This window comes from Stegostoma tigrinum, chromosome 14 (genome assembly GCF_030684315.1).
Source record: "Stegostoma tigrinum isolate sSteTig4 chromosome 14, sSteTig4.hap1, whole genome shotgun sequence".
NCBI lineage: Eukaryota > Metazoa > Chordata > Chondrichthyes > Orectolobiformes > Stegostomatidae > Stegostoma > Stegostoma tigrinum.
Genome location: NC_081367.1, coordinates 44,880,196 through 44,904,567, shown reverse-complemented (window position 1 = coordinate 44,904,567; position 24,372 = coordinate 44,880,196). Strand labels below are relative to the sequence as shown.

General features: G+C 38.8%; 1 protein-coding gene across 8 annotated transcripts in view; it reads left to right on the top strand.

Annotated features, from left to right (window-relative positions):
• eif4g1a (eukaryotic translation initiation factor 4 gamma, 1a) overlaps positions 1 to 24,372 on the top strand; it is a 127,863-nt gene that overhangs the window by 37,962 nt on the left and 65,529 nt on the right. For all 8 annotated transcript variants that reach the window (XM_048541979.2, XM_048541980.2, XM_048541981.2 and 5 more), the window contains 3 exons: positions 1,465 to 1,558; positions 13,139 to 13,254; positions 22,681 to 22,773. In XM_048541979.2, the coding sequence (XP_048397936.2) occupies positions 1,465 to 1,558; positions 13,139 to 13,254; positions 22,681 to 22,773 (303 nt within the window). The remainder of the gene's footprint in view (positions 1 to 1,464; positions 1,559 to 13,138; positions 13,255 to 22,680; positions 22,774 to 24,372) is intronic.

Genomic DNA, 24,372 nt, shown 5'->3' with positions numbered 1-24,372 from the left:
GGTAAATGTAAGTAGTATATCTAAAGATAGAAGAAAAATCTTCTACTTTTCTATGACATGGACATGCCGGTGTTGGACTGGGGCAGACAAAATCAAAAATCTTACAACACCGGGTTCTAGTCCAACACGTTTATTTGAAATCTCAAACTTTCAGAGCTTGTGATTTCAAATAAACCTGTTGGACTTAGATCCTGTGTCATGTGATTTTTGATTTTTGTCCTACTCCTTTTCTGTATAGCCTCCCACTTGCTGCCTGTTCTGCATATCCCAACTGACTATCCCTCCTTCTAGTTTGTAGCTGTTCCATGAGCTTCCCTCTTGTTGCTGAATTTTTGACTGGAGGCTCACTTCCTGTAAGTCAGAGCTCCTCTTGTTACTTAATTATGTTTCATTTCCAGAACTGTTGCTCAGAGTGAGGGTTGGGGAAAAGAAAGCGGAGTGTAGATCAGATTTGGTGCAAGAAAACCTCTGGTAGGAGAGAGGGGATCAAGGAATGCAGAGACTGTTGACTGGAGAGTTGGCAGCAAGAGGGAGTAGCAGAGGCCGCAAGCTGGGAGGATTCAGTGAGTGACAGGCTTCAAACTACACCATTTGGATCTCTCAGTCCTGGGTCACAGTTCTATATCCCATCTGGCCCGAAGGAACAGCTTTAAAATGAAACTCTGGATGCACATATGGATCCTGTTAACTGGATAACTGTTAAGTGGAATGAATTAAAATGGACAGTGTAAAATGGCCACTTAACTATCTCTTTTCATATTTTAAAAAAAAAGCCAGTCACTAATACTGTTCCACCTGCAATCCTTTCAACTCGGTGTAACTAAAATCATGAGCTCTGCGCTATTTTAAGAATGCTGATGTTTATCATCATCATCATCGTCATCGTCATGTCCTAACCTTTCTATAAACCTGTTATGTTTTTTACAGTTTGTTCTTCCTCTTAATTGACAGATAATTTGAGAAAACATAACATGAGGTCAATGTACTGATCTGCAGGACTTCATTTTCCTAAATGATAGGAAGCAAATATTAGAACCATGCTAATGTTACCACTTTATCAGAAGTGACAGAATCTCAGAAATTACTTGCTTCATATAGCATCATTAATTACAGTTTTCTAAAACAATGAACTGCTTGTGTACTAGCTGGTAAGTTTCTTTAGTCACTGATCTGACCTTTCAGATCTTTTCATTTTCTAGTTCTCCACCTCTGTTCACTTTTAAATTGGAGATTTGCTTAGTGTAGTTTCCTACTGTGTAGGTAATTCCACATTGTATCAAATATGTTCACATGCAGGGTTATGGATTGATAGCTGTAGACTGTTAATGTTAATGTGGACACTAAGTGGAAGTTTTTCTGTATTCATTTGCATTTGATGGAGAAGTTGATCTTCTATGATAAACTTACTTTTATAGCTGAAAGTAAATGTGAAGGAAAATGAAATTTGTTGTTTTTCTTTCACAGTTTCGTTCGTCATTCGTACAACCAACTCAGCAGTATCCTGTTCCACCTGGAACTGGATTTTATTCAAACCCAAATCCTGGGGAATACCCTTTTGGTAAGCTTACAATATTCAATAAGGATTTAAAGTATTTATTCAGTTACACAGCTCACTGGCTGTGGTAGCTACTCTATGAATGAGAAAGATTGGGTCAAGGTATGCTGATTTCCACATAATCATGTATAACTCACTCTCTCTAAGTTCATTGAAATGTTTTAGTTACAAATTGATGTTTGGGGACCAGCTGATGGAATATAAATATATGCTGTGCATTCATGGTTCTTACAATGATTCAAATCGACTCTGAGTGTTTTGTTTAGTAAGTTATCCAGCCAACTCCTAATGGATTTACATTCACCGTAAAAGGGATCAAATGGCGCATTATTCATTTTATGGCCTTGTGCTCAGAAATTTGGGTAGAGCCACGTCTCGGTGAATCATAGAATTGTTTAATATTGTGGGACAGATGGAGATAATTCAGTCCATGGACTCATTCAAAGAGCAATCAGTTGGCCCCCTCCCCTGTTCTTTTCCAGTGCAGCTGCTGTTTCTTCTTTTTCCCTCATTTTTCAAATTTCCTCTTCAAGGGCTTACATTGAACTGGCATCCACTACCCTATTAGCATTGCAGGTTCTAACTATTCATTGCATTGCAAGCTGTCAAGGTAATTCTGATACTTTACTAATTAGTGCCTCGTTATTGACCCTTCAACCATTTTGGAAAGAGTTCCATGTTTATTGATACCCTTCAACTGTCAATCAGTTTCTTCTCTTCCTTATTATACCAATTTATCCGGACTGTCCATGCAGAAATGTTCCTTTCTCCCTCTTGCTATTCGAGTAAATCTGTTTTGTGCTCCAGAGCTTACAAAGCTGTTCAGTTTTCATTTGTTTTTCTGAAATCTAATGTGAATTCAGTGTGTGTTTCATGGGGCTAGTACAATTCCACTAATGTAATTGTGTGCTTAAATTTTTTCAGTATTTCTGGTTGGGTATTGTTGCTTTTTGCACAATAAATATCACTATTGCAAAAAGAGTCTATAAATATTCCTCTATTCTTTGCATTCTACAGTACCGTTGCAGACAATTTAACAGTTTTGAGTTGAAACTTGTGTTACAACCTAATGTTGGATTTAAATTGCTAGAACACTTAATTTAAATACACCACAGCAAGGATGCTTTGCTAATGTTCTTTGTCTCAACCATGTGATGAGCTTAATGTATTCTGCCAGAGTTCAGAAACTTGTATGTTTGCAATAGATACTTCTTGACCACTTTCTGTGAAGTCATCTCAATCTTGATGCAAAAATTAGGTATTGATGTTTTTTAATTTCATATTTACAATGAATAGTGGTTTTAGATATTGAGCCTGATATATGTAGTTCAATACCAGATAACATTTAGTGTCATGTGGTTTGTCATAATGGTGTAACTGTTTTACATATGTAAAGATGTTTTAGACAGGGCATGAAAATTAGGGTTGCTATTTGGACTTATGCCTACAATTGTATAAAATAGAAACTTTGTATTTTACAAAAAATCTGTAGGTGGGTTAGATAAAGGTCGTGTGCCAGTGTACTGCGCCATGGAATGTCAGAGCATAGATTTATGTTCAGTATCATAATATGGTGAGTTCCTCCTTGTTGTCAGGATGATATGCTGAACGGCAGTAAATATTTGCCTTAGTGGATACAATTACGTGGTTTTTTTTGCATCCGTAAAACCAGTCTGAATATATTTTCTGGTCTTGGGTAATGCAGGTGGCTCCTCCAAGTCCTCGTATGTGGTTGTCCCAACAGTGCATTTATGAATAGCTTCAATATTGTGCCATTTGAGTGTGAGGGAATACAATTGTTAACGGTGACACTACTCTTCTGAATAAAACTGCATAGCAATATAAGCTGTAACAAAACATTTCTAGCACTGTTGGTATGAACAACCTTATATTATTCATTTTCTAGATCTAAAATGGGCAAGTCCAAAGACATGCAAGTTAGGTGGATTGTCCACGCTGAGTTACTCATAGTAGTAAGGGATGTGTAGGTTAGGTGTGTTAACCCTGGGAAAAGTAGGGTTATAGGGGCAGGGTAGGGGGATGGGCCTGGGTGCAGTGGTCTTTGGAGGGTCAGTTTTCACACTAGGAATTCTGTGGAAATAAAACTGAGGTGAGAGCCATAATAAACACAGGATGCTGGAAATACCCAACAAATCAGCATCTGTGGAGAGAGAATTATTTTGGTATTCCAGGTTTGAAATGTTAGATCTGTTCCTTTTTTTTAAACAGATGCTGTTTGACTTGAGTATTTCCAACATTATTTGCTTTTATATCAGATTCCCAGCATCCATCTATTTTGCTTTTGCACAATTCAGAGTTCATTTGAATTGCTTGCAAACAAGCTAATAATTTTCTGTAGCTAACATTCACTGCATCCTCTTGTGGACTGTGATGATCTAAGCAATCAGTTAAAGAAATAATTGGCTGTTTAGAGTAAGTTATTTTATTCGTGATTCGTTCTGGGCACCAGGGCTCTGCATGCCTGCCATGCTGTTGACAATACTATATTAGGATGGGTCTTCAAGTTTAAATTGGCAAGCTGTGGTTATTTTCCCTTGTGTAGTAACTAATTAGCAATTGCATACTTTGATAAAGTTTAATTTAGTTACATCATTTTGTAATTAAAATTGATAGTTTGAAGCTAATTTTATTGATGTTGATTTTGGTTAATAAAACCCATTGGTTAATAGAATTTTGTTTTAACGAACCATTGTGATTGAAATTTTGCAACGAATTTTGTCTGTTCAAATAGTCTTGCAGCTCTTGAAACAGCTAAGAATGTAGGTGATGAATAGAAATATGTAAATGGAAGAAATGTAAGGAAGCCCTTCAGATGAGGAAATTTTGCTTTATACTGGTTTAACTGACATTGTGAAACCCACCCACAGCCTCCAACCTCATTGTTCCCCAACCCCGCACGGCCCGTTTCTATCTCCTTCCCAAAATCCACAAACCTGCCTGCCCTGGTCGACCCATCGTCTCAGCCTGCTCCTGCCCCACCGAACTCATCTCCACCTATCTGGACTCCATTTTCTCCGCTTTGGTCCAGGAACTCCCCACCTACGTCCGTGACACCACCCACGCCCTCCACCTCCTCCAGGACTTCCAATTCCCTGGCCCCCAACACCTCATATTCACCATGGACGTCCAGTCCCTATACACCTGCATTCCGCATGCAGATGGCCTCAAGGCCCTCCGCTTCTTCCTGTCCCGCAGACCCGACCAGTCCCCCTCCACCGACACACTCATCCGCCTAGCTGAACTCGTCCTCACCCTCAACAACTTCTCTTTTGACTCCTCCCACTTCCTACAGACTAAGGGGGTGGCAATGGGAACCCGCATGGGCCCCAGCTATGCCTGCCTCTTTGTAGGTTACGTGGAACAGTCCCTCTTCCGCACCTACACAGGCCCCAAACCCCACCTCTTCCTCCGGTACATTGATGACTGTATCGGCGCCACCTCTTGCTCCCCAGAGGAGCTCGAACAGTTCATCCACTTCACCAACACCTTCCACCCTAACTTTCAGTTCACCTGGGCCATCTCCAGCACATCCCTCACCTTCCTGGACCTCTCAGTCTCCATCTCAGGCAACCAGCTTGTAACTGATGTCCATTTCAAGCCCACCGACTCCCACAGCTACCTAGAATACACCTCCTCCCACCCACCCTCCTGCAAAAATTCCATCCCCTATTCCCAATTCCTCCGCCTCCGCCGCATCTGCTCCCACGACAAGACATTCCACTCCCGCACATCCCAGATGTCCAAGTTCTTTAAGGACCGCAACTTTCCCCCCACAGTGATCGAGAACGCCCTTGACCGCGTCTCCCGCATTTCCCGCGACACATCCCTCACACCCCGCCCCCGCCACAACCGCCCGAAGAGGATCCCCCTCGTTCTCACACACCACCCTACTAACCTCCGGATACAACGCATCATCCTCCAACACTTTCGCCATTTACAATCCGACCCCACCACCCAAGACATTTTTTCCATCCCCACCCCTGTCTGCTTTCCGGAGAGACCACTCTCTCCGTGACTCCCTTGTTCGCTCCACACTGCCCTCCAACCCCACCACACCCGGCACCTTCCCCTGCAACCGCAGGAAATGCTACACTTGCCCCCACACCTCCTCCCTCACCCCTATCCCAGGCCCCAAGATGACATTCCACATTAAGCAGAGGTTCACCTGCACATCTGCCAATGTGGTATACTGCATCCACTGTACCCGGTGCGGCTTCCTCTACATTGGGGAAACCAAGCGGAGGCTTGGAGACCGCTTTGCAGAACACCTCCGCTCAGTTCGCAACAAACAACTGCAGCTCCCAGTCGCAAACCATTTCCACTCCCCCTCCCATTCTCTAGATGACATGTCCATCATGGGCCTCCTGCAGTGCCACAATGATGCCACCCGAAGGTTGCAGGAACAGCAACTCATATTCCGCCTGGGAACCCTGCAGCCTAATGGTATCAATGTGGACTTCACCAGTTTCAAAATCTCCCCTTCCCCTACTGCATCCCTAAACCAGCCCAGTTCGTCCCCTCCCCCCACTGCACCACACAACCAGCCCAGCTCTCTCTCTCTCTCTCTCTCTCTCTCTCTCTCTCTCTCTCTCTCTCTCTCTCTCTCTCTCTCTCTCTCTCTCTCTCTCTCTCTCTCTCTCTCTCTCTCCCTCAACCCCCCCCCGCATCCCAAAACCGGTCCAACCTGTCTCTGCCTCCCTAACCGGTTCTTCCTCTCACGCATCCCTTCCTCCCACCCCAAGCCACACCCCCATCTACCGACTAACCTCATCCCACCTCCTTGACCTGTCCGTCTTCCCTGGACTGACCTATCCCCTCCCTACCTCCCCACCTATACTCTCTCCACCTATCTTCTTTACTCTCCATCTTCGGTCCGCCTCCCCCTCTCTCCCTATTTATTCCAGTTCCCTCTCCCCATCCCCATCTCTGAAGGGTCCAGGCCCGAAACGTCAGCTTTTGTGCTCCTGAGATGCTGCTTGGCCTGCTGCGTTCATCCAGCCTCACATTTTATTATCTTGGAATTCTCCAGCATCTGCAGTTCCCATTATCTCTTTGTGAAATTTGTGTTTTTTATGTGCTATAGCAGTAAAAATTGGTTTAGAAACTTTTCAGTATGTTAAGTCCCTTTAGATTGCTGGTGTTGCCAAGTGAGGGTGTCATGTACCATGGAAGTCTGGTCATAATGTTCAGTCTAATGCATATTTGCTTAGTATGGGAGTCTTGTGACTCCCTCCCCTTTTTTGCCGTGTTCTCAACTGCCCACCTTGGCTCACTTCCCTTCCAGTTTGTTTATTTCCTTGGGATTGTCCGTCTGTGGTCTTATGATAGCGTTTTATTTTGGAACCTTGATGATCACATCAGAATAGACCCTTGTGGCTTATTTTCAAAAACATACTAATGGTCTGATCCCATGCCCCTATCATGCCCATGAAGCATGTCTTTGTTCATCTCCACTGTAGTGAACAGTGATACAGATGTTGGATCTTTTTAAAAGTCAGCTGGATTTGAGTGATTAAACCCTTTGTCAGCATTGTAAACTCTTTGAAAGGAATGGGGCATAGTGCACATAGAAAAGGGGAAAAGTCAGCTTTTGTGTTGTGTCACGAATAACTCTTGAATAGTTTGGAAAAGCAAACATGCAAGTAAATGAAAAATAATTCTAGTGGTAGTAAACTGCAGTCATAGCTGCACAAACTACAGTATGTAAAATAAAACTTGTCTGTTTTTATTTGAATCTTGGTTACCAGATAGCATTTTTGAATAATGTGATGCTTTGAAGGTCATTGATTATATAAGAGCTGATACTCCTTGAAGTAAGTTGCTCTTAGTTATTAAATCATTGGCCAAGCAGAAGTTTTGAAACATACATGTGTACACAACTTACAAGTTAATTGCAAGGCTTGCAAATTATATCATTCTGCTGGCTAAGAAGGCCATGCAGCATTGTATTGAAATGATAACATGGCCATTAGATATTTGCTCATGGGAGTTCTGGAAATAAATGATCATTAAGATTATTGGTCTTATGAAATAGAAACAATTAGTTTAGTAGATTACAGTTTTTGTTTGCTTCAGAGCTGCAGTTTGTAGACCTGAATATTGGAAGGCTTTTTTAAGCTTTTTCTATTCAAAAACCTTTTGTATTAGTTTTTGGTAGGTATGTCCTAGAAACGGATAGTTGATTGTCTGAATGATTTTCTTTATAGAAGATAATGAGGGAGATGGGGATGGATTACTTCTCTTCATGCATTTTATATTAAGTTTAGTGGTTTTGATTTGCCATCTCGTAACTTGTTTCATTAGTTGAGCAGAAGCTTGTCATGATGCATGGGCTGAAAAGAAAAACTGATTAGTTTTGGATGTTGGTACTTTAGCTTAATGGCATCTTTGGAAGAAGTCTTGGTTAATGGACCTGTGTATTGAGAGTCTGGCATCTGCCTTCATTCTCATGATCAATTAGTAGCAGTTGTGTGTCTTTGGGTTAGTCCTAGGCAAGGGAAGGGCATGACACTTTGTTCTGATTTCTATCTAGCAAATGTGGCCAAGGAAGTTTACCATGAAATTGGACAAAATCAAGTTGAGTTGAGCATTAGCAAAATTCAGAACCCTGTGGCAACTTTTGTAGATGTTAAACAACACAAATGTGCAGCTGCGTGACTGCCCAGTGTCTATCTTTTGTCAAACAAAAAAACCCAATATTAGAAAGAAGGGTGAAAAGAAACAATCTGAAATAAAAACAAAATGCTGAAAATATTAGCGAAGAGTGGAAAGAAATTCTTGTTTTGGCTAAGACCTTTTTATTAGAATGGAAAAAATGTTAGAAAATAGTGGGTTTTGTGCAATTGAAATGAACAGACAAAATTGAATGAGCAAAGGTTTTCTGGTGGAAGGCTAAAGGATATGCTAATGAATAAAGTACATGTATGAATGTTTAGAGAGGTCTGAATGGCAAGGTTGCTATTTTTTAAATATAAAGTAAAACAAAAATGAGATGAAACTGAAAACCAAACCAGGAAAGAAACTTCAAACAAAATGGGATATCGATTCTATAAAGTGGGTACTGATTGTTGCATTTGTTCAGCTCCAATAAAGAGGAGACTATATTGTGAACAGTAAATATAGAATGTAGCATTGAAAATACAAAAAAAAAGTCTTTCACTAGGGCTTTGGATGGTAAGAGATTAAGTAAAAGCTGTTGTACTTCCTGTACTTTCTAGGAAAGCTGCCTTTGGAAATTGATTGTTGGGATCTCTGAAGAGTGATTGATTGTTTTATGGAAGGAATCGTTCCCTGGGAATGGAATTGGCGGATGTGTTCGGTGATAGCATAGACACTGAAAGTGGCAGAGAGTGATCTGTTGAATTTAAGGGTCAGTGGGTCAGTGCATCAGTCGTCAACTTTCAGAATTCTTCAGATTCTGAAAATATTTGGCAGGTTGGAATCAAGAAAATATAACACTTAAAAAAAAACACTGGGGATGCTGGAAATCAGAAACGAACAGAAATTGTTGGGAAAACTGCAGGTCTGCCAGAAAGCAAAGCTAACAGTTCAGGTCCATTGACCCATCCTCAGAACTTGGAGATAGAAAGCATTATTAGAGAGATCATAAGGGGGTACCTAGAAAGCGCAAATGTGATCAGGCAGCCACTTGCATTTCTTTGTGAAACAAGAATTGTTTATTCTATTGGAGTTATTTGACAATCGTGTGGAAATATTGAGTCATGTGATGTACTTGTGCTTCCAAAAGGTATTTGATAAGGTGCCACATCAAAAGTAGCTGCATAAGATGCTGAGGCTAATATACTAGCATTGATAAAGGATTGATTAGCGATAAAAGTCATTTTAATTTGGTGAGCTATAATTATTGGATTGCCAAAGGCCTCCACTGTTGACAATTTATGTCAATAATTCGGATGAGGTGGCACCAAAGTTATTAGGAAACTAAGTTGTCAGGAGGAGGTAGAGACTCTGAGAGATGGACAGGCAACGTGTGTGGGCAGAAGTTTGGCAGATGGAGCACAGAGTGGATCCTGGCCATTTTTGGCAGGAAATATTGAAAAGCTACATACTATTTAAATGGGGAGAGATTGCATGATTTGGTAGCAGAGATGCATCTACTTGTGTTGTTACGTGAATCTCATGGTTAGCATGCAGTGATGAGAAGGTCAATGGAATGTGCTAGTTACTGTAAGGGAAATGGAATATAAGAGTAGTAAAGTTTTACTGTGCTGCACAGTGTGTTGATTCCAAATCTGGAGTAGTGGTGTCCAGTTTTACGTTCCTTATTGAAGGAAGGACAATTAGTTTGGAATTAATTCAGAGAAGATTGACTTGCCTGAACCCCAAAATCTCCCAGCCTCCGGTTTTATGAGGAAACATTGTACAGACTGGGTCTGTATCTATTTGCATTTAGAGGAATGAGGTAACTTTATTGAACCATAAGACGCTGGATGCTGAAAGCATATTTCCCATTCTTGCAGAGGCAAGGATTAGAGGGGACAGTTTAAAAATGTTTCCCATTTAAAATTTGAATAAGGAAAAGTTCTTTGAGTATCATGATTCTCTGGAATTCCTAGAGAATATTTGAGGCAGGTCCTTGAATATTTATAAAACAGAGTTTGATAGATTATTGACTGTCGGAACCGAAGAGATAAGCAGCAAAGTTGAGTTGAAGCAACGAATGGATTAGGCACGATCAAATCAAATTTTAGCTGTTAGATAGAAACCGCTATGCCAGACAACATCTGTTTAAAGTTTTTTTAAAGAATATTCTGTTGTTTGCTGTGGGACTATAATGTTTGTGTATGAAGATGCTGGCTTTGTTTGAATGTGTGAAATGCTTTTTGTTGTTTTATGGATGCAAAATATATCCCGATGAGGAGGGATGTTAGCATTATCTTTCTCCATTTAAGAGTGATAAAAGCAGGAAATTGTTTGCACCTATGGTGGCTTTTTGAATAAAACAATTTATCATTTGGAAACACAGCAAAACTTTTGACACCTAATTTAGCTATCTCAAAGGGTGTTCTGATGGCCTCTGCAAGAATTGACTTACATTTACAAAACAGATTTCAATAATTTTAAGTTGTACGCACACAAATAAATTTGTTTTCAAACGCTTGCACATCTCAATAGTTGACCTTTTTTCAATTTAGTTTGTTAATGTTTACCATTTATCCCTTTGTCTGTAAAATTGGCTGAAATTTGGGGTCTTGAAGATGAAGATTGCAAAGTTACTTTTTAACCACATCCTTTTGTTTTCTGAATCACCTCAAACTTGGAAATATTTCCTTGAGCCTTTTGATAATTCATGAAATTTCATCACTTGTTTATGTCGTGAAGTATGTCCTAAGGCTGACAGTTTTCTTCTTTTGTTATTTGGAGTACATTTGTTAGTGTATTGGATCTATAAACAATAGCTTTTAGTAAAATTCTATTGAAGAAAGGTGCTTTGAGTTTAATGAGGTAGATGTTGTGTATGTCGTGTAGACTATTTTTTGCCTATTGTGCGCTTTTGCTTGATTAGTGTACTGCCGGTGATTGCAGTTGAATTTTAATGGGACAATTTTGACTTGACACACGTATCTTCTACATTAATTTGAAGAAAATTACTGAATCAAGTTGTTCCTGCTTGACTTAATTTGAAGGACGAATACTTTTCTCAGCAAATATTAATGCTAAATTAATTGGTCTGAAATGGGTCTTCTGTTGAACTACATGACTGTTCATGCTGTTGATGTATCTATATATAGCTTGTGCTCTTTGGATTCAACTTTGCAGTCATCTGAGTACAAGATCTCCATGTTTCCACCGCCGCTAGACAGTTTTAAAAACAAAAGTTAAGTGGAAGGGAAAGTAATTGAGCAGTACGTTTTATGCAAGGTAGGTTAATGAATTGTTGCATTTGTTATTGTTAAACATCTTGCAGCACTGTTTGGAATTTTCATTCAAATGATATCTTTGTATTTGTACACATGAAATATTTCTTATTTGCAATCAGGAGGATTTCCATCTGAAATATTTACATGTGTATATTTGTTTAAAGGTAGCTTGCGAGTGCCAGTGATATTTTTCACTTGATAATAGATGATTTGTAATGAAATTTCAGTGGTTATGTAGGGTTTTATGAGGCGCAAAATATCTTTTGTTTACTTTTAAATTTTTTTGTGCTTCAGTGATTTCGAAATGGAAATTTTTGCTGCTCTCTGTTTCAGTTTAGTTTGGCAAACTTGACGTCTGTGACTGGATTTTAAGTTTATTTATGAAAATTTAAAGTCTGCTTGCTACTTCAGACTTTATGCTATATGATATATAAAATAAGTAGACATTTGAAGGTTGTGTATTTCAAATTACTTTCCAAACTTAAAACATGGAAATAGAATTTTATTTGACTTCAAGTGTAGCTTTGTAATTTCCTTTAACATAGAGGTAAATATTTGATGTTTTCTGAAGTATTTTGATGGAAAAGCTATCCACCTATTTGAATTGGACTTTGATTTCTTTAGGTAACCTTGTCATAAGATTTAGGCTGCGTCTGTCTCTGTGTGTGTCTGTGTCTGCCTATTCACAGTACTGGGCTTTCATAGAACATAGAACAATACAGCGCAGAACAGGCCCTTCGACCCTCGATGTTGCGCTGACTTTCGAAGTTTAAATTTAAAAAAACTTCTGAAATCTCTCAATTTCACATAAGAAACGGAACTACAATAATATCTTGATGTAGATAATTGCACTTCACATGGACAATGTACAGAGAATTAAGGTTGGCTAGTTCCTAAGCATGTGGAGCTGTATTTTACTGTACTGTATAATGGAATTTTTAAAAAATCTTTTTAAAAATGCTAATCACTTGGAGAACTGTGAACTCCAATCCTTACAATGTGTGATGTTTTAATAGATGAAAATTAGGCCATCAGTGTGTTGTTTTAAAAAAAAGCTAAACAAAAGGTTCGAGAGTGTATCCTTTTTATGGTTCAGTTATTCTATTGACCAGATATGAATAGAACAATGATGAAGGTTTCAATTCCATCTCTAGTTTATGCTGGGTTAGCTGATAAGTAAATGTACTACATGACTTGGTATCCTGAGTTAGGATGTGAAATTGGCTGTTTTTTCTCTCTTCTGATCACCATTTACCTCTTTCACTACTATTGGTAGCATTCCTGTGTCAAGTAATCTGCAGAATAATTTGTCATTGATAGTTACACTCATGCTTACGCATGTGATCATTTTAGACAAGATGCTGGAGGGTGCCCAGTATTAACAATAAGAATAACAATAAAAGCCTTGGGTGAGACAAGCATGTGTGTTCAACAAAAGATGGAGATTAAGTGTGTATGTTAATTTTTTAAACATTAAGACATTGTAGTGAGATTTTTTTCCTAAATCTCTCATAATGTAAACTGTGAGAGGAGTAAAGAAGATTTGTATTGCTTTCGTTTAATTATCTGTGATGAGTTAAAAGATTTTTTTTTGTAATGAACACTGGATAGTTTTTAATAACTATCAGAGGTCAATCTTGCAAACTGATGGATAATATACCCTGAAATTTTGTTTTTCCAGGAACCTATTACCCAGCAACACAGGGTGTGCAACAGTATTCTGCACCAGTGGCACCACCCACTGTTATGATAAATCCTGCGCAGCCACAAATGCCGCCTAAAAGAGAACGTAAACAGGTAGGTGTGCGATTTAAATTTGCCATTTTTTTTGGTGTTGTGAAAGGACCTAACCATGAATAAAATCCAGATATACTGGTGTTGGGTGAACTTAGATCATTGTTAGTTAGATGTTTCGAGTGAAACTGTTCATCGTTTGTACATTTCTTCTAAATTGCCATTTTTCGTTCTAACATGTCAAACAGTGGCATCATTTGTTACCTCATAAAATAATGTACAATGCTCATTTTTGTTTTGATGCAGTATTGTTAATGTACGGTTTTGAATTAAAGGAATTGTAAGAACTCCAGAGCTTCAACCAATCATTTAAGGCACTTTAGATTTGTATCAACAATAATGCTTTTTGTTTACCTTTTTATAATATTTCACTTGTTTAAGATAAACAGTCGGCCTTCTAGCAGCCCTGCTTCCTCTGATAATGTTTCAGTTCTTTGCAAATTCCATCACTGTTAGGCAGGCAAAGATGGTGGTCAGTTGTTTCTTTTTAATAAATAGTTCCTCAACTAGCCAGGTAATGGTCTGGAATATACTGGAGGAGGGCATCTCATGGAAGTTAGTTTCTTCTTCATAAGTTCTTTATATCTAATTAGTATCATCACAGGATCATAGAATCTGTACTGGGTGTAAGCAAACCATTTGGCCCCTCCAATCCACATTGACCCTCTGAAGAACACCCCACCCAGACCAACCCTATCCTTGTAACTCTGGGGCTTCCTTCGGCGAATCCAACTAGCCAGGTCATTTTTGGATTATGGGAGGAAACTGCAGCACCCAGAGGAAACCCATGGGAAGAATGTGCAAACTGTTTGTTTATCCCCTCTTCATGCCTGGAGAAGTTGTGGAACATTTTCAGAATATAAATCTCTGACTTGTAGAGTTCCTTGCATTATTTTTAAAAAAAAGTGAAGTTTAATTTGATAGTGAAAATGCAGCAACTTCTTGACTCATGGTTGAGTTGCTCTTTTTCACGGTTAAATGTGCAGCAGTAGCAAATTGATAATTTGCAACTTTGAGCATTTCCTTGTTATAACTTGCCTTTTGAAATGGATTAATAGTGGCATCCATATATAGCTCATAATTTTCTGGTAAATTCTGAGTTAGTGTGTTTTCTAGATCTGGTTGAGGGATTGTCAGCTAATGAGATGAAATCTCGTACCACTACCTAAATTGAGGCAACACTACAACCCAACATCTTGTTCAAATAATGACACTCCTGGTAATGAAACACTTGCTCCCATGTTACCCCACAGTATTGTGCTGAAATATAAGCTGAGATTAGGTGCACAATTCCTTTTACTGGGACATGAAACCATTATTTTGAATCAGTTGTATTCCCACTTAGCCAAACCTTCAGTACTCATAAGTTACATAATGCTACTCGAAGCAGGAGCTGTTTTTATACCAGAGACACTCAGCTGGCCATACATGTGCTGGTAATGAACTCCAAACTGGCCCCATTTCTTTATCTTCTGACATTAGCCATGAATATTAGACAGAGCAAGGTTTTTATTAACCGGAACCTTTGGGGCCAAGTGTTTTCCAGTTGGTCATGAGGTCCACATAATCAATGGAACACTCAATCAAACATAAATCACTTGCATAATAAAGCAACTTTGCTCTAAAAATTATTGGCACAGGGTCTTCTCACTCGTATGCTTAATTGACTACTCGGACATTGTGGAAAATTGCAAAAGTACGTATTGTGGAATTTGAGGGATATAATTTTTCTGTTAATTGCAAATGCTGTTTTATAAGTTGCTTGTTAAAGCAGTTTGCTATATTTGTCTGTGAATGTAAAAATTGACACTTTCAGTGGTGGTAAATCCTGTGTAAATCCCATTAATACCCCTTATATAAACAAAGTCTTTCTGGTTTATATTCTTTTGCCTAATTGAAGTTTGCACTCTAGCATGCTAACACCAGTAAGCAAAAATGTAGTAGTAAATTTTTCACCTTTTTAAATACTTACATGCATTTAAGCCATGTCATCATGTCTGCTTGCACTGTGGTACACAATTACGTTTGCAGTTAAGTGGAGACTATGACTGCCTGAATACTGTTAATACTTGCATGCTAGTTCCATTAAAGTGAAATCTGTTCTGATCACAGTGCAGCTGTCCGCTTATCTTTGAATTGCAGTTATTTGTCCAACAGAGGTTTTAATATTTAAAGTGAACTTTAGAGATGGTTCTGATTTTTTTCTATTTTATTTGCTGACTACTGTGCTGGAATATTTGTAGAAACAGTAATAACTTAATCAGTTACCAAATCCAGTGGATTCTGCACTTAAATAACGATATACTGTTCTCTATCCCTTTTAAGGCATTATCACCCTAGACCTTGAAAACCATTGAGTCTGTTTTCTTCAGAAGGCCTTTGCACTTGTAATTTTGTGCTTGTTTTTCTTCTGTGGCAGTCAAGGCTATTGACTAATAACACAAATATACTACTGTAACAATGTCTTTTGCTTTGCTTTTGTGGATTCTCAATGGAATTGAGACTTGGTAAGTTTTTCATCACTTCTTTGCCCCTGAGAAGGCACCTTACGTTGTTGCACTTCATGCACAAGGAACCAAAGTAGCGATTAGGGCGGGGATGTGCAGTGCAATTTATTTCAAAGTAGAGTGTTGCAGGGGATGACGTTCCTGTACATCAGCTGCCATCAGTCCTTGTTGGTGTTTAGGAACTACTGGCAAAGGAATCATGATGAGTCATGGCATGTATCTTGTAGATAATACGCATTGTCACAGTTTATGGTGGGAGGAGTGAATGTTGATTGTTGAATGGATGCGCTGTTCAAATGGACTGCTTTGTCTTGGATTGTCTGTGATGACTCTTGAGAGTTGGAGATGCAGTAATCCAGGCAAGAGGAGATTATTTAATCAAACTAAGATTGTGAGCAGGCTTTTGGGGATTGATGAAAGAGAGCAATGGACATGAACTGTATGTGTGCCAATAAGGTGTTCAACAAGGTTCCACATGGTAAATTGACTAACAAGGTTAGATCACATGGAATACAGGGAGAACTAGCCATTTGGATACAGAGCTGGCTCAAAGTTAGGAGACAGGGTTGCTTTTCAAGCTAGAAGTCTGACCAGCAGTGTGCAATGTAGATTGGTGCTAAATCCGCTGCTGTTTGTTATTCATATAAACTATTTGGATGTGAAGATAGCAGGTATGGTTAGTAAGCTTGCAGTTGAGACAAATTTGAGGTGTAGTGAACAGCAATGAAGGTTGCCTAGAGTTCAGCTGGACCTTTGATCAGATTGGCTGATGGTTGGAGGAGCAGCCGATGAAGTTTAATTTGGATAAATGTGAGGTGTTGCATTTTTAGAAAGGCAAATCTAGGCAGGACTTATGCATTTAATGCTAAGGTTCTGGGGAGTGTTGCTGAACAGAGACCTTGGAACCAAGGTCTGTAGTTCCTTGAAAGCGGAGGTGCAGGTAGATATGATAGTGAAGAAGGCGTTTGGTAAGCTTGCCTTTATTGGTCAGTGCATTGAGTACAGGAGTTGGGATGTCATGTTGCTGCTGTACAGGACATTGGTTAGGCCACTTTTGGAATACAGTGTGCAGTTCTGGTCTCTTGGGATGTTGTGAAACTTGAAAGGATTCAGAAAAGATTCACAAGGAAGTTGCCAGTGTTGAAATGTTTGAGCTGTAGGGAGATGCTGAATAGACTTGGGGCTATTTGCTGTAGAGTGTTGAAGGCTGAGGAGCGACTTTATGGAAGCTTGTTAAAATCTTGAGGGGGATTGGTAGGCTGGATAACCAAGGTCTTGTCCCTGCAGTGGGGGAGTCCAAAACTAGAGGGCATATGTTTAAGGTGAGAGGGGAATGATTTAAAAGGGCATTGAGGGGCACCTTCACACAGTGGACAGTGCATGTATGGAATGAGCTGCCAGAGGAAGTGGAGGAGCCTGGTACAATTACAACATTTAAAGGGCATCTGGATGGATATCTGAATTGGAACGGTTTAGAGGGATATGGGCCAAATGCTGGCAGATGAGATGAGATTAATTTAGGGTATCTGTTTGATTTGGGCAAACTGGACTGAAGGGTCTGTTTCCATGCTGTTACTCATGACTGTCTCACTTAATCATAGAGTTACTTATAGCACAATTCCCAGCTTCTGACCTGGTGTAGGCACTGTGGTTTTTATATGGCTAGTCCACCTAAGTTCGTGGTCAGTGATTTTCAAGATGCGGATGATGGGTAAGTCAGAAATGACAAAGCTGTTAAATTTAATGGTGAGAGGGTTAGATATGCAAGTGCTGTGCTACGTGGACTGCTTCTATATTACTCTGCAGTCAGTGAACATCTCCACTTCTTAAACTGCAGGAAAAGTAATTGATGAAATAACTGAAGGTGGTTGTGTCTAGGTACACCTCCGAGGACCTCCTGCCGTGACCTCCCTGGACTGAGATGCATGACCTCCAACAACTGCAGCCATGATCTTCATACTGGCCATCCAGTCCAAAATCTTTCCTGATTCTGGTTGATTTTAGTCTTGCCTAATGCTTTGTCAGGTCATGTACTATTTTGGATTTCAGGCAGTCACTCTCAATGTGCTCATAGGATTCAGGCCCTAGTAATGTTTCACCCAGGCTATAGATGATTTCTGGTGTTGATTAGTTTTGATGGAACCTGAACTATTGGTGAGAAGGATATTGTTATGTAATGCTACTTGATAACATCAGTTGCACCTTCCATCACTTTGCTGATTGGCAGTAGATTGAAGCAGGACCTAGCTGGATAATTTTCTGCATTGAGTATTGTAGTTGTAGCATAGCTTAGACAAAGGCACACCGAGCAGGAGCTCGAGAGTTCATACCTCGGCTTGGATGTTCTTATGGCCCATGGTTGCTTCTGTATGCAAAGATTGGATCTGTTTCCTGAAAATGCTAATGAGAGAGCGTTTAAGTACACCACGATTGGGTAGCTAAAATATCTGTTAGCTGAATAATACTTGACTTTCCTGCTCGCTGGCTTTATTCTTGGAACACTTTTTGTATGATATTGCAATTCTCAAGTCTGCTGGCAGCACCTTTTATATCTAAAGAGCATTGAAGCTTATTAATTTCAAAATATCCACCCTTAATTTCATCTGTATGGTCAAAAATCTTGTCTGGTCCTGGTGTCAGAGCAAATAGTCACCCTTCCCAGTACCCTTGCTTTATCAGTCTTTAATTCGTCAAGCATCTTAATGAACTTTTTTCTTCGTGATTTCAGAGCTATCTTTTCCCATGGTAAAAACAGAATCAAAGAATACATACAAGACCTCTACTATACCCTCTCCCTCCAGTCTTTTTTGGGTCCTTATTCACCCCTATCTCTTATTGCCCTTTACTATGCCTGTACCTGTCAGAGTTTTGGCTTCCCTTTCATGCTAAATGCCAGCCCTTTTTCATGTTTTCACTTTATTTTCCAATATACTTTGTTATTGAACCTCTAAAACTTCAATATTGAGCTCAGTTCTTGTGTTTCCATGTGACAGATTGCTTCGGTAGGTGGAGTCTTGCAGATGCCGCAGATACAGATATAAAATACAGCAGATGTCAACTGGCACTCATGCTACTAAGTTTCAGTTGATCAGTTATTCCAGATAATTAAAAGGTGTGCATAATCGCAGTAAACCCTGACCAAGTGATGCTTTAAGACATCAAATTTCCTCAAATCATTTAAAAATGTCATGCACCTCTATAGTCACAAGTAAGAGAAATGTAATGCAGGGGCTATACACATCACTGTTATACTTTCATTCATGTCATACGTGCCTGGACGGTGTGGCATTTGAGGAATATAATTTTTTCTGCTTTATCAAGAGTGCGAGTTAAAACAAAGTTTGCTGTGCTGGAACTGCTGTTTTCTCTCTTTCGTCATTAAAGGTGCTCTGGCTTTGACTACTTATGCTTGTGACAGTGTACCTTAACTGCACCCAATTATCTATTTTTTAAACACAGCCCATTATTCTGTTATGGCTTTGCCTTTTCATCATTTATTGTGGCAGGCTCAATTTCAACTGTTTTAAAATCAACCCTTCAATCAAGTGCTGCTTTATTCTTCATAGCTCCTTGTCCTTTTACAATTATGGTACAAGGTACTAGCTGTTGAATCCTGAACATTTTCCTGTCTACATTTAATTTACTTGACCTGCTTCATTCCCTAGAATTAGATCTGGCAATGTTGCTTTTTTGTTTGAGCTGGAAATGTAATGATGAGAACATCCTCTTCCTGTCTACCCTCTTATGCAATTACTATCCGAGTTAAATCCCCCATTCTCAGTACTATATTGTTGCAGATTTGTAGTATCCCTGATTGTTTTGTTCCTTTAATTTCCCAATAGTTGACGTAGTCAACTCTGTCAAGGCATCTCGATTGTTTCTTTGATTTATTCAAATAGTTTCTGTTCTTACTTCCAGGGCATCCATTGCTCCAGCACTGAAATATTCATACAACATCGTCATCTCTGTGGTTATGTGTAACTGCTGCTAGCCAACCTTTATACATACTGTAAGCGTGAATCAAATCTTGCATATCTCACTTTGGATCTCCTGCTGCCCTAACTTTTTTTAAAAATCTGATCATTTTCTCACCAATGAGTCTTATAGAATTTTCAACATCTTTTGGTATGAAACTGTTGCAGTAGGTTCTTGTTGCATGAAGAGGCCAGGATGAAAAGAGGAAAATTGTTCTTAGATTGGATTCATAGTTTTTTTAAAAAAAATTATCAATTAGTTCCATCATATAGAGACATGTAAAAGAGTACCCATACAAGTGTTTACTATCTTAAAAGCATTATCAACAATTACCAAATTTCTCGAGCATCTCTTAATTTTATTGGTTTAGTAGCACAACAAATACTAAAATCTATATCAAAACTGTCTTGCATGTAATAATAAACATGCAGTGTTAATAATAATTACTGAGAAGAGGAAAATTGAACAAGAAAATTTGCCTGAAGGCGAATACATTGAATTAGTTTCATCTCACATGTGAGTTGTTTGATGGCATGCTTATGCTCAAATTCACTGCTTCAAAATATATCTGCTGTCGTCCATCTTCCAATAGCAAATTGTAGTTATGTTGGTATAATGTGCCAGAGAAGTGGTGCTTTGAACTGGTATTAATAATGGGGGTCTCAAGTACTGGCATTGATTGTGAATGCCTAGATATTTCAAGTTTTTGTCTTTGCTAACATAAAGTATTCAATCTTCTTGTTGGGCTATGGATAATACTTGCATTTGTGTTCTAATCCAGAACCTAGTCTTTTAATTTAGATGAGATCATTCATTGCCTTAAATATGTTTAAGGGTTAAGACTTTGCTTGCCCATCTTTGTGGGGAAAATTTAACATCTTGACACTTTGTATAATATGTTCCCCTGAAAAGAGTTTTTCTAATCGGCTTGTTCAGATATTTTATTTCACCTATTTTGAGCAGGCTGATCTTGTACCCTGGGGCCTTGTGGCTCAAAGGTAGGGACTGTACCATAAGAGTTCCTGCGCTCCCTGAATAGACTAAGGGATTTCTCTTGTTTTGTCTTCCAAGAAATTGCATGGTAACTTGTGGGTGGAAACATTGGGTGACATTATGTAACTTCTAAAAAATTGACATTATGGTATAGCCTCTGAACTTAGCTAGCGCTGACAGATTTTCGTGCCTTCATATAAGGGAAGTGAAGAGTTTGCAGAAACTCAGTCCTCTGCATTTACAGCAATGTTTGAGTATATGTATTTTATGTATTCTTGTACACTTCACTTCTTCAGGATTCCTAAAACTGAGTGTCAACTATCAGCTGCTATAACATTTGATAGTTGTTCTACCATATCCTAATGCACCAATCATGAATTTATTTTTAGGATTACATGCATACTTGCTGTTAGCTGAAGCAGTTTTGCTTTCAGCTACGTATTTTTTAATATTAAATTCCTAAAAGGCTAGAACGCTCATTTAGTTGTCGTGGAGTTGTACTAACTTAAGCAATAGACTGGCTGATTTTAAAACACTTCTTTTTGTCATTAAATTTTGCTGAGCATTTAATATAAATATTTAGACCGGCAAGTTGTTTTTGCAGTACCATTAAATGAGCAAATAGATTGCTGCTGACTCTTTGTATACGGTGTTACTTTTGAACCTGGTTCTCTCTTTCTCGAGCATTTGACAGTTATTGGAATCTTACAGCCTTTAGATATTATATTCTCAGTTTTTGTTTATAAGTTGACCCCTAAATATTGCCTTGTCCAAGAAACTACATGTTTGTGTAGGGCATGTTGGTGTGTAGAAGTTGCACTCTTGCCAGGATAGGATAGGTTAAGGCAACTATGCAAATTGGATACTTTGGATCTGAGTAATGGGACATGACGCACAGCAAATTTAGCATTGATTGAGAACAGCAGGTGACTCGAGTTATTTGGTTTCTAAAGTTTTCCACCACGCGTTTTTTCCTCACCTTATATTTGGATCTGTTGTAAGTAGATATAAATTGTTATGACTAGGTGGAAGCAGCAATTGTTGTCATGTGACAATTCAGATGGTAGATGGTCTGATTGTTTTCATACAAGAAATTCCCTTTTTAAAAAGTAATAAAAGTGAAAATCTTCAGAGAACCTAGAATGTGGGAGAATAACCTGTTTTCTTAGACAGAAATGTATTGGGGGTTTGCTAGCTGAGGCAATTTTTTGAGCCACTTCGTAAATGACTGGAAAAAATGACATGAAGGTTTCGGTGTCTGCTGAAAATATGGCTTGTGCATAAATTTTGAAATATGAAAACAAATGTGCCTGTCGTAGATTATTGCATGATTTTTGAGTCTGAACACATTACCAAATTAGAACAAAGCCCACAAGTGGGAGTATTTGCAATTCCTGTCTAAAAGAACCACTTAATTGAATATTTATAGGAGGTGTAATAATAAATTATAACAATATTCATTGTGTTGTGTATGTGAACATCTGCTTGGCCCAGGCTTGGTGCCTTGTTTTCTAAATTGTTCTCACCTATTTCTTGTACCTATTTTGTACTGTGTTATGCATTTTGTGGGTTGATTGGATAGAAATAAAGGAAGAAATAAGTTCTTTATAGTATGGTTTTCAAGTTTTGAAGTTCATGCTACACGTATGGAAAAACCCTGATTTCTTCCTCTGTTTCACTTCCATCTTGGAAATGGTTAAACAGTCTCTTCTTTTTGTTTCTTCCCATTGGCCTTTTTTCTATGTCAGAGCATTGAAAGAGGGCCAAACTCGACCCACTTATATTGTGGGAAGTTCAAACACTGAAGTAATTCTTTCAAACTGATTTCTCAATTCTCTTATTTGATGGTGTCCATGTGTGCAGATGAGCCATACCCAAACAATGAAGAGAACTATTTTGACGGAAGGAAGTTGCTTGTTTGACCTATCTATTTTGTGGATATTTTGCTTGTTAGATCCGGATAAGGGATCCAAACCAGGGTGGAAAAGACATCACAGAAGAGATTATGTCTGGAGGAAGATCGGGCTCGACACCGACACCGCCACAGGCAAGTAATTTGCTGGGTCAATGCTCTTGCTGCCCTAATTGCAGAAACTGGGAATGATTTGTTTCTTCTGTTCTGACCTTACTTTACTTTTTAGTCTATAGATATTGGAAGCATTAAAAGCCTACTGAAAACATAGCTGATGTTCTCTGTACCATTCAGTATTCTCCATACTATTGTGCTTTCGTTGCCTTTGATATAGGAAACCCTCAGACTATGAATCAAAGAACTTATCTTTACATTTTGAAAAAAGATTCTGATATATAATCTCTTCTGTTTTAATAGCTGGCTGCATCTTCTCAAAATGCTTTGCTTTTTGTAATTGCTCTTGACTTTGCGTCAGTTGCATTGTTTGGTAGGCTTGTCCCTTTTGGATTTTTATAATGTCATTAAACTGCAGGCGTAGACCATGAACAACAACAGTGCATATGTTTCTTGAAATTTCAAAACTGAGCTTGGATCGCCCACATTGTTCAAAAGGAGAGCCCTTCCCATGAGTTGTTGCTTTACTTCTACCATTTCCAGCTAGCCATGATTCCATCTGCCATTTACAACATCAGTGATATTATCTAATGCTTACTTTCTAAAATGCAGTTTTCTAAACCAGAAATCATTTGATGAAAATTGAGCTTCTCTGCTTTTGCTTGTAGTTCCTCTTTCTAAAGTAGGAACTATGTTCATGTGCATTGTTTTGCTTCTGTTGCACAAGTGTTGAAGTGGATGCTTTCTCAGTTGGTACTTTGCTAGCTTCCATTCTTGGTATCCTGTCATTGCCAGGTGCCACCTGTTAATCTTATACCAATTGTGGTTAACTGTTTGAAGGTTGAGGACGTTAATTGCGTTATTTGAATGTATATAAAGAGATACATCCTGACACTGGGTTAAGCAAAGAATTGAGAGATATTTGTAATATTTCACTCTGACGTAAATCGAAAGTGAGTGGTGGTTTGGTTCTGATTTCATCCTTCATCTGGTTATCAGGGATTTCAACATCCAGGTGTTCTCATTGGTATTAAGTCCTAGATTTTTAACTGTTCAAGTCAACTTGAAAGCTACGTAGGCCATTTGCTTTTGACTTTTTAGTGATTATAAGCTTGCATTCATAGTGCCTTCAGCTGCCAAAAAGCTTAGTGGCTAGCGTACTTTCACAGTGTAGACACACTTGTATGTAGGCGACGTAGGCTAATTAACAAAAGAGTCTTTAACTGTAATGATAAGCTAATATCCCAAAGATGTCTAACTATCTTATAGACATGATGGTCAAGCCTCTTCTGCCTTGGGTGGCTTGATTTTGATTTTCTACAGTCTTGATACCTTCATATTTTGGTATTATGTCAATAGATTGACCAGCACTTAATGACTCAACTAGAATATAGAAAGATTCCATGCCCGTTCCTAAGGTACTTAACAAATGTAGCTCTATAGCACCCTGACTTTAACAGCTCCGTTGAGATTGTATGTCTATACTACTTGGTGATGTGCTAACTACTGTATTTCCAAAATATGATTCTCGTTGCATTTGATTTCCAGCAGTCTTGGGGTATGTTTTGATACTTACTCCTCCAGGATTGACTCTTGCTGAAAGTACTGTGGAAGCTTCCC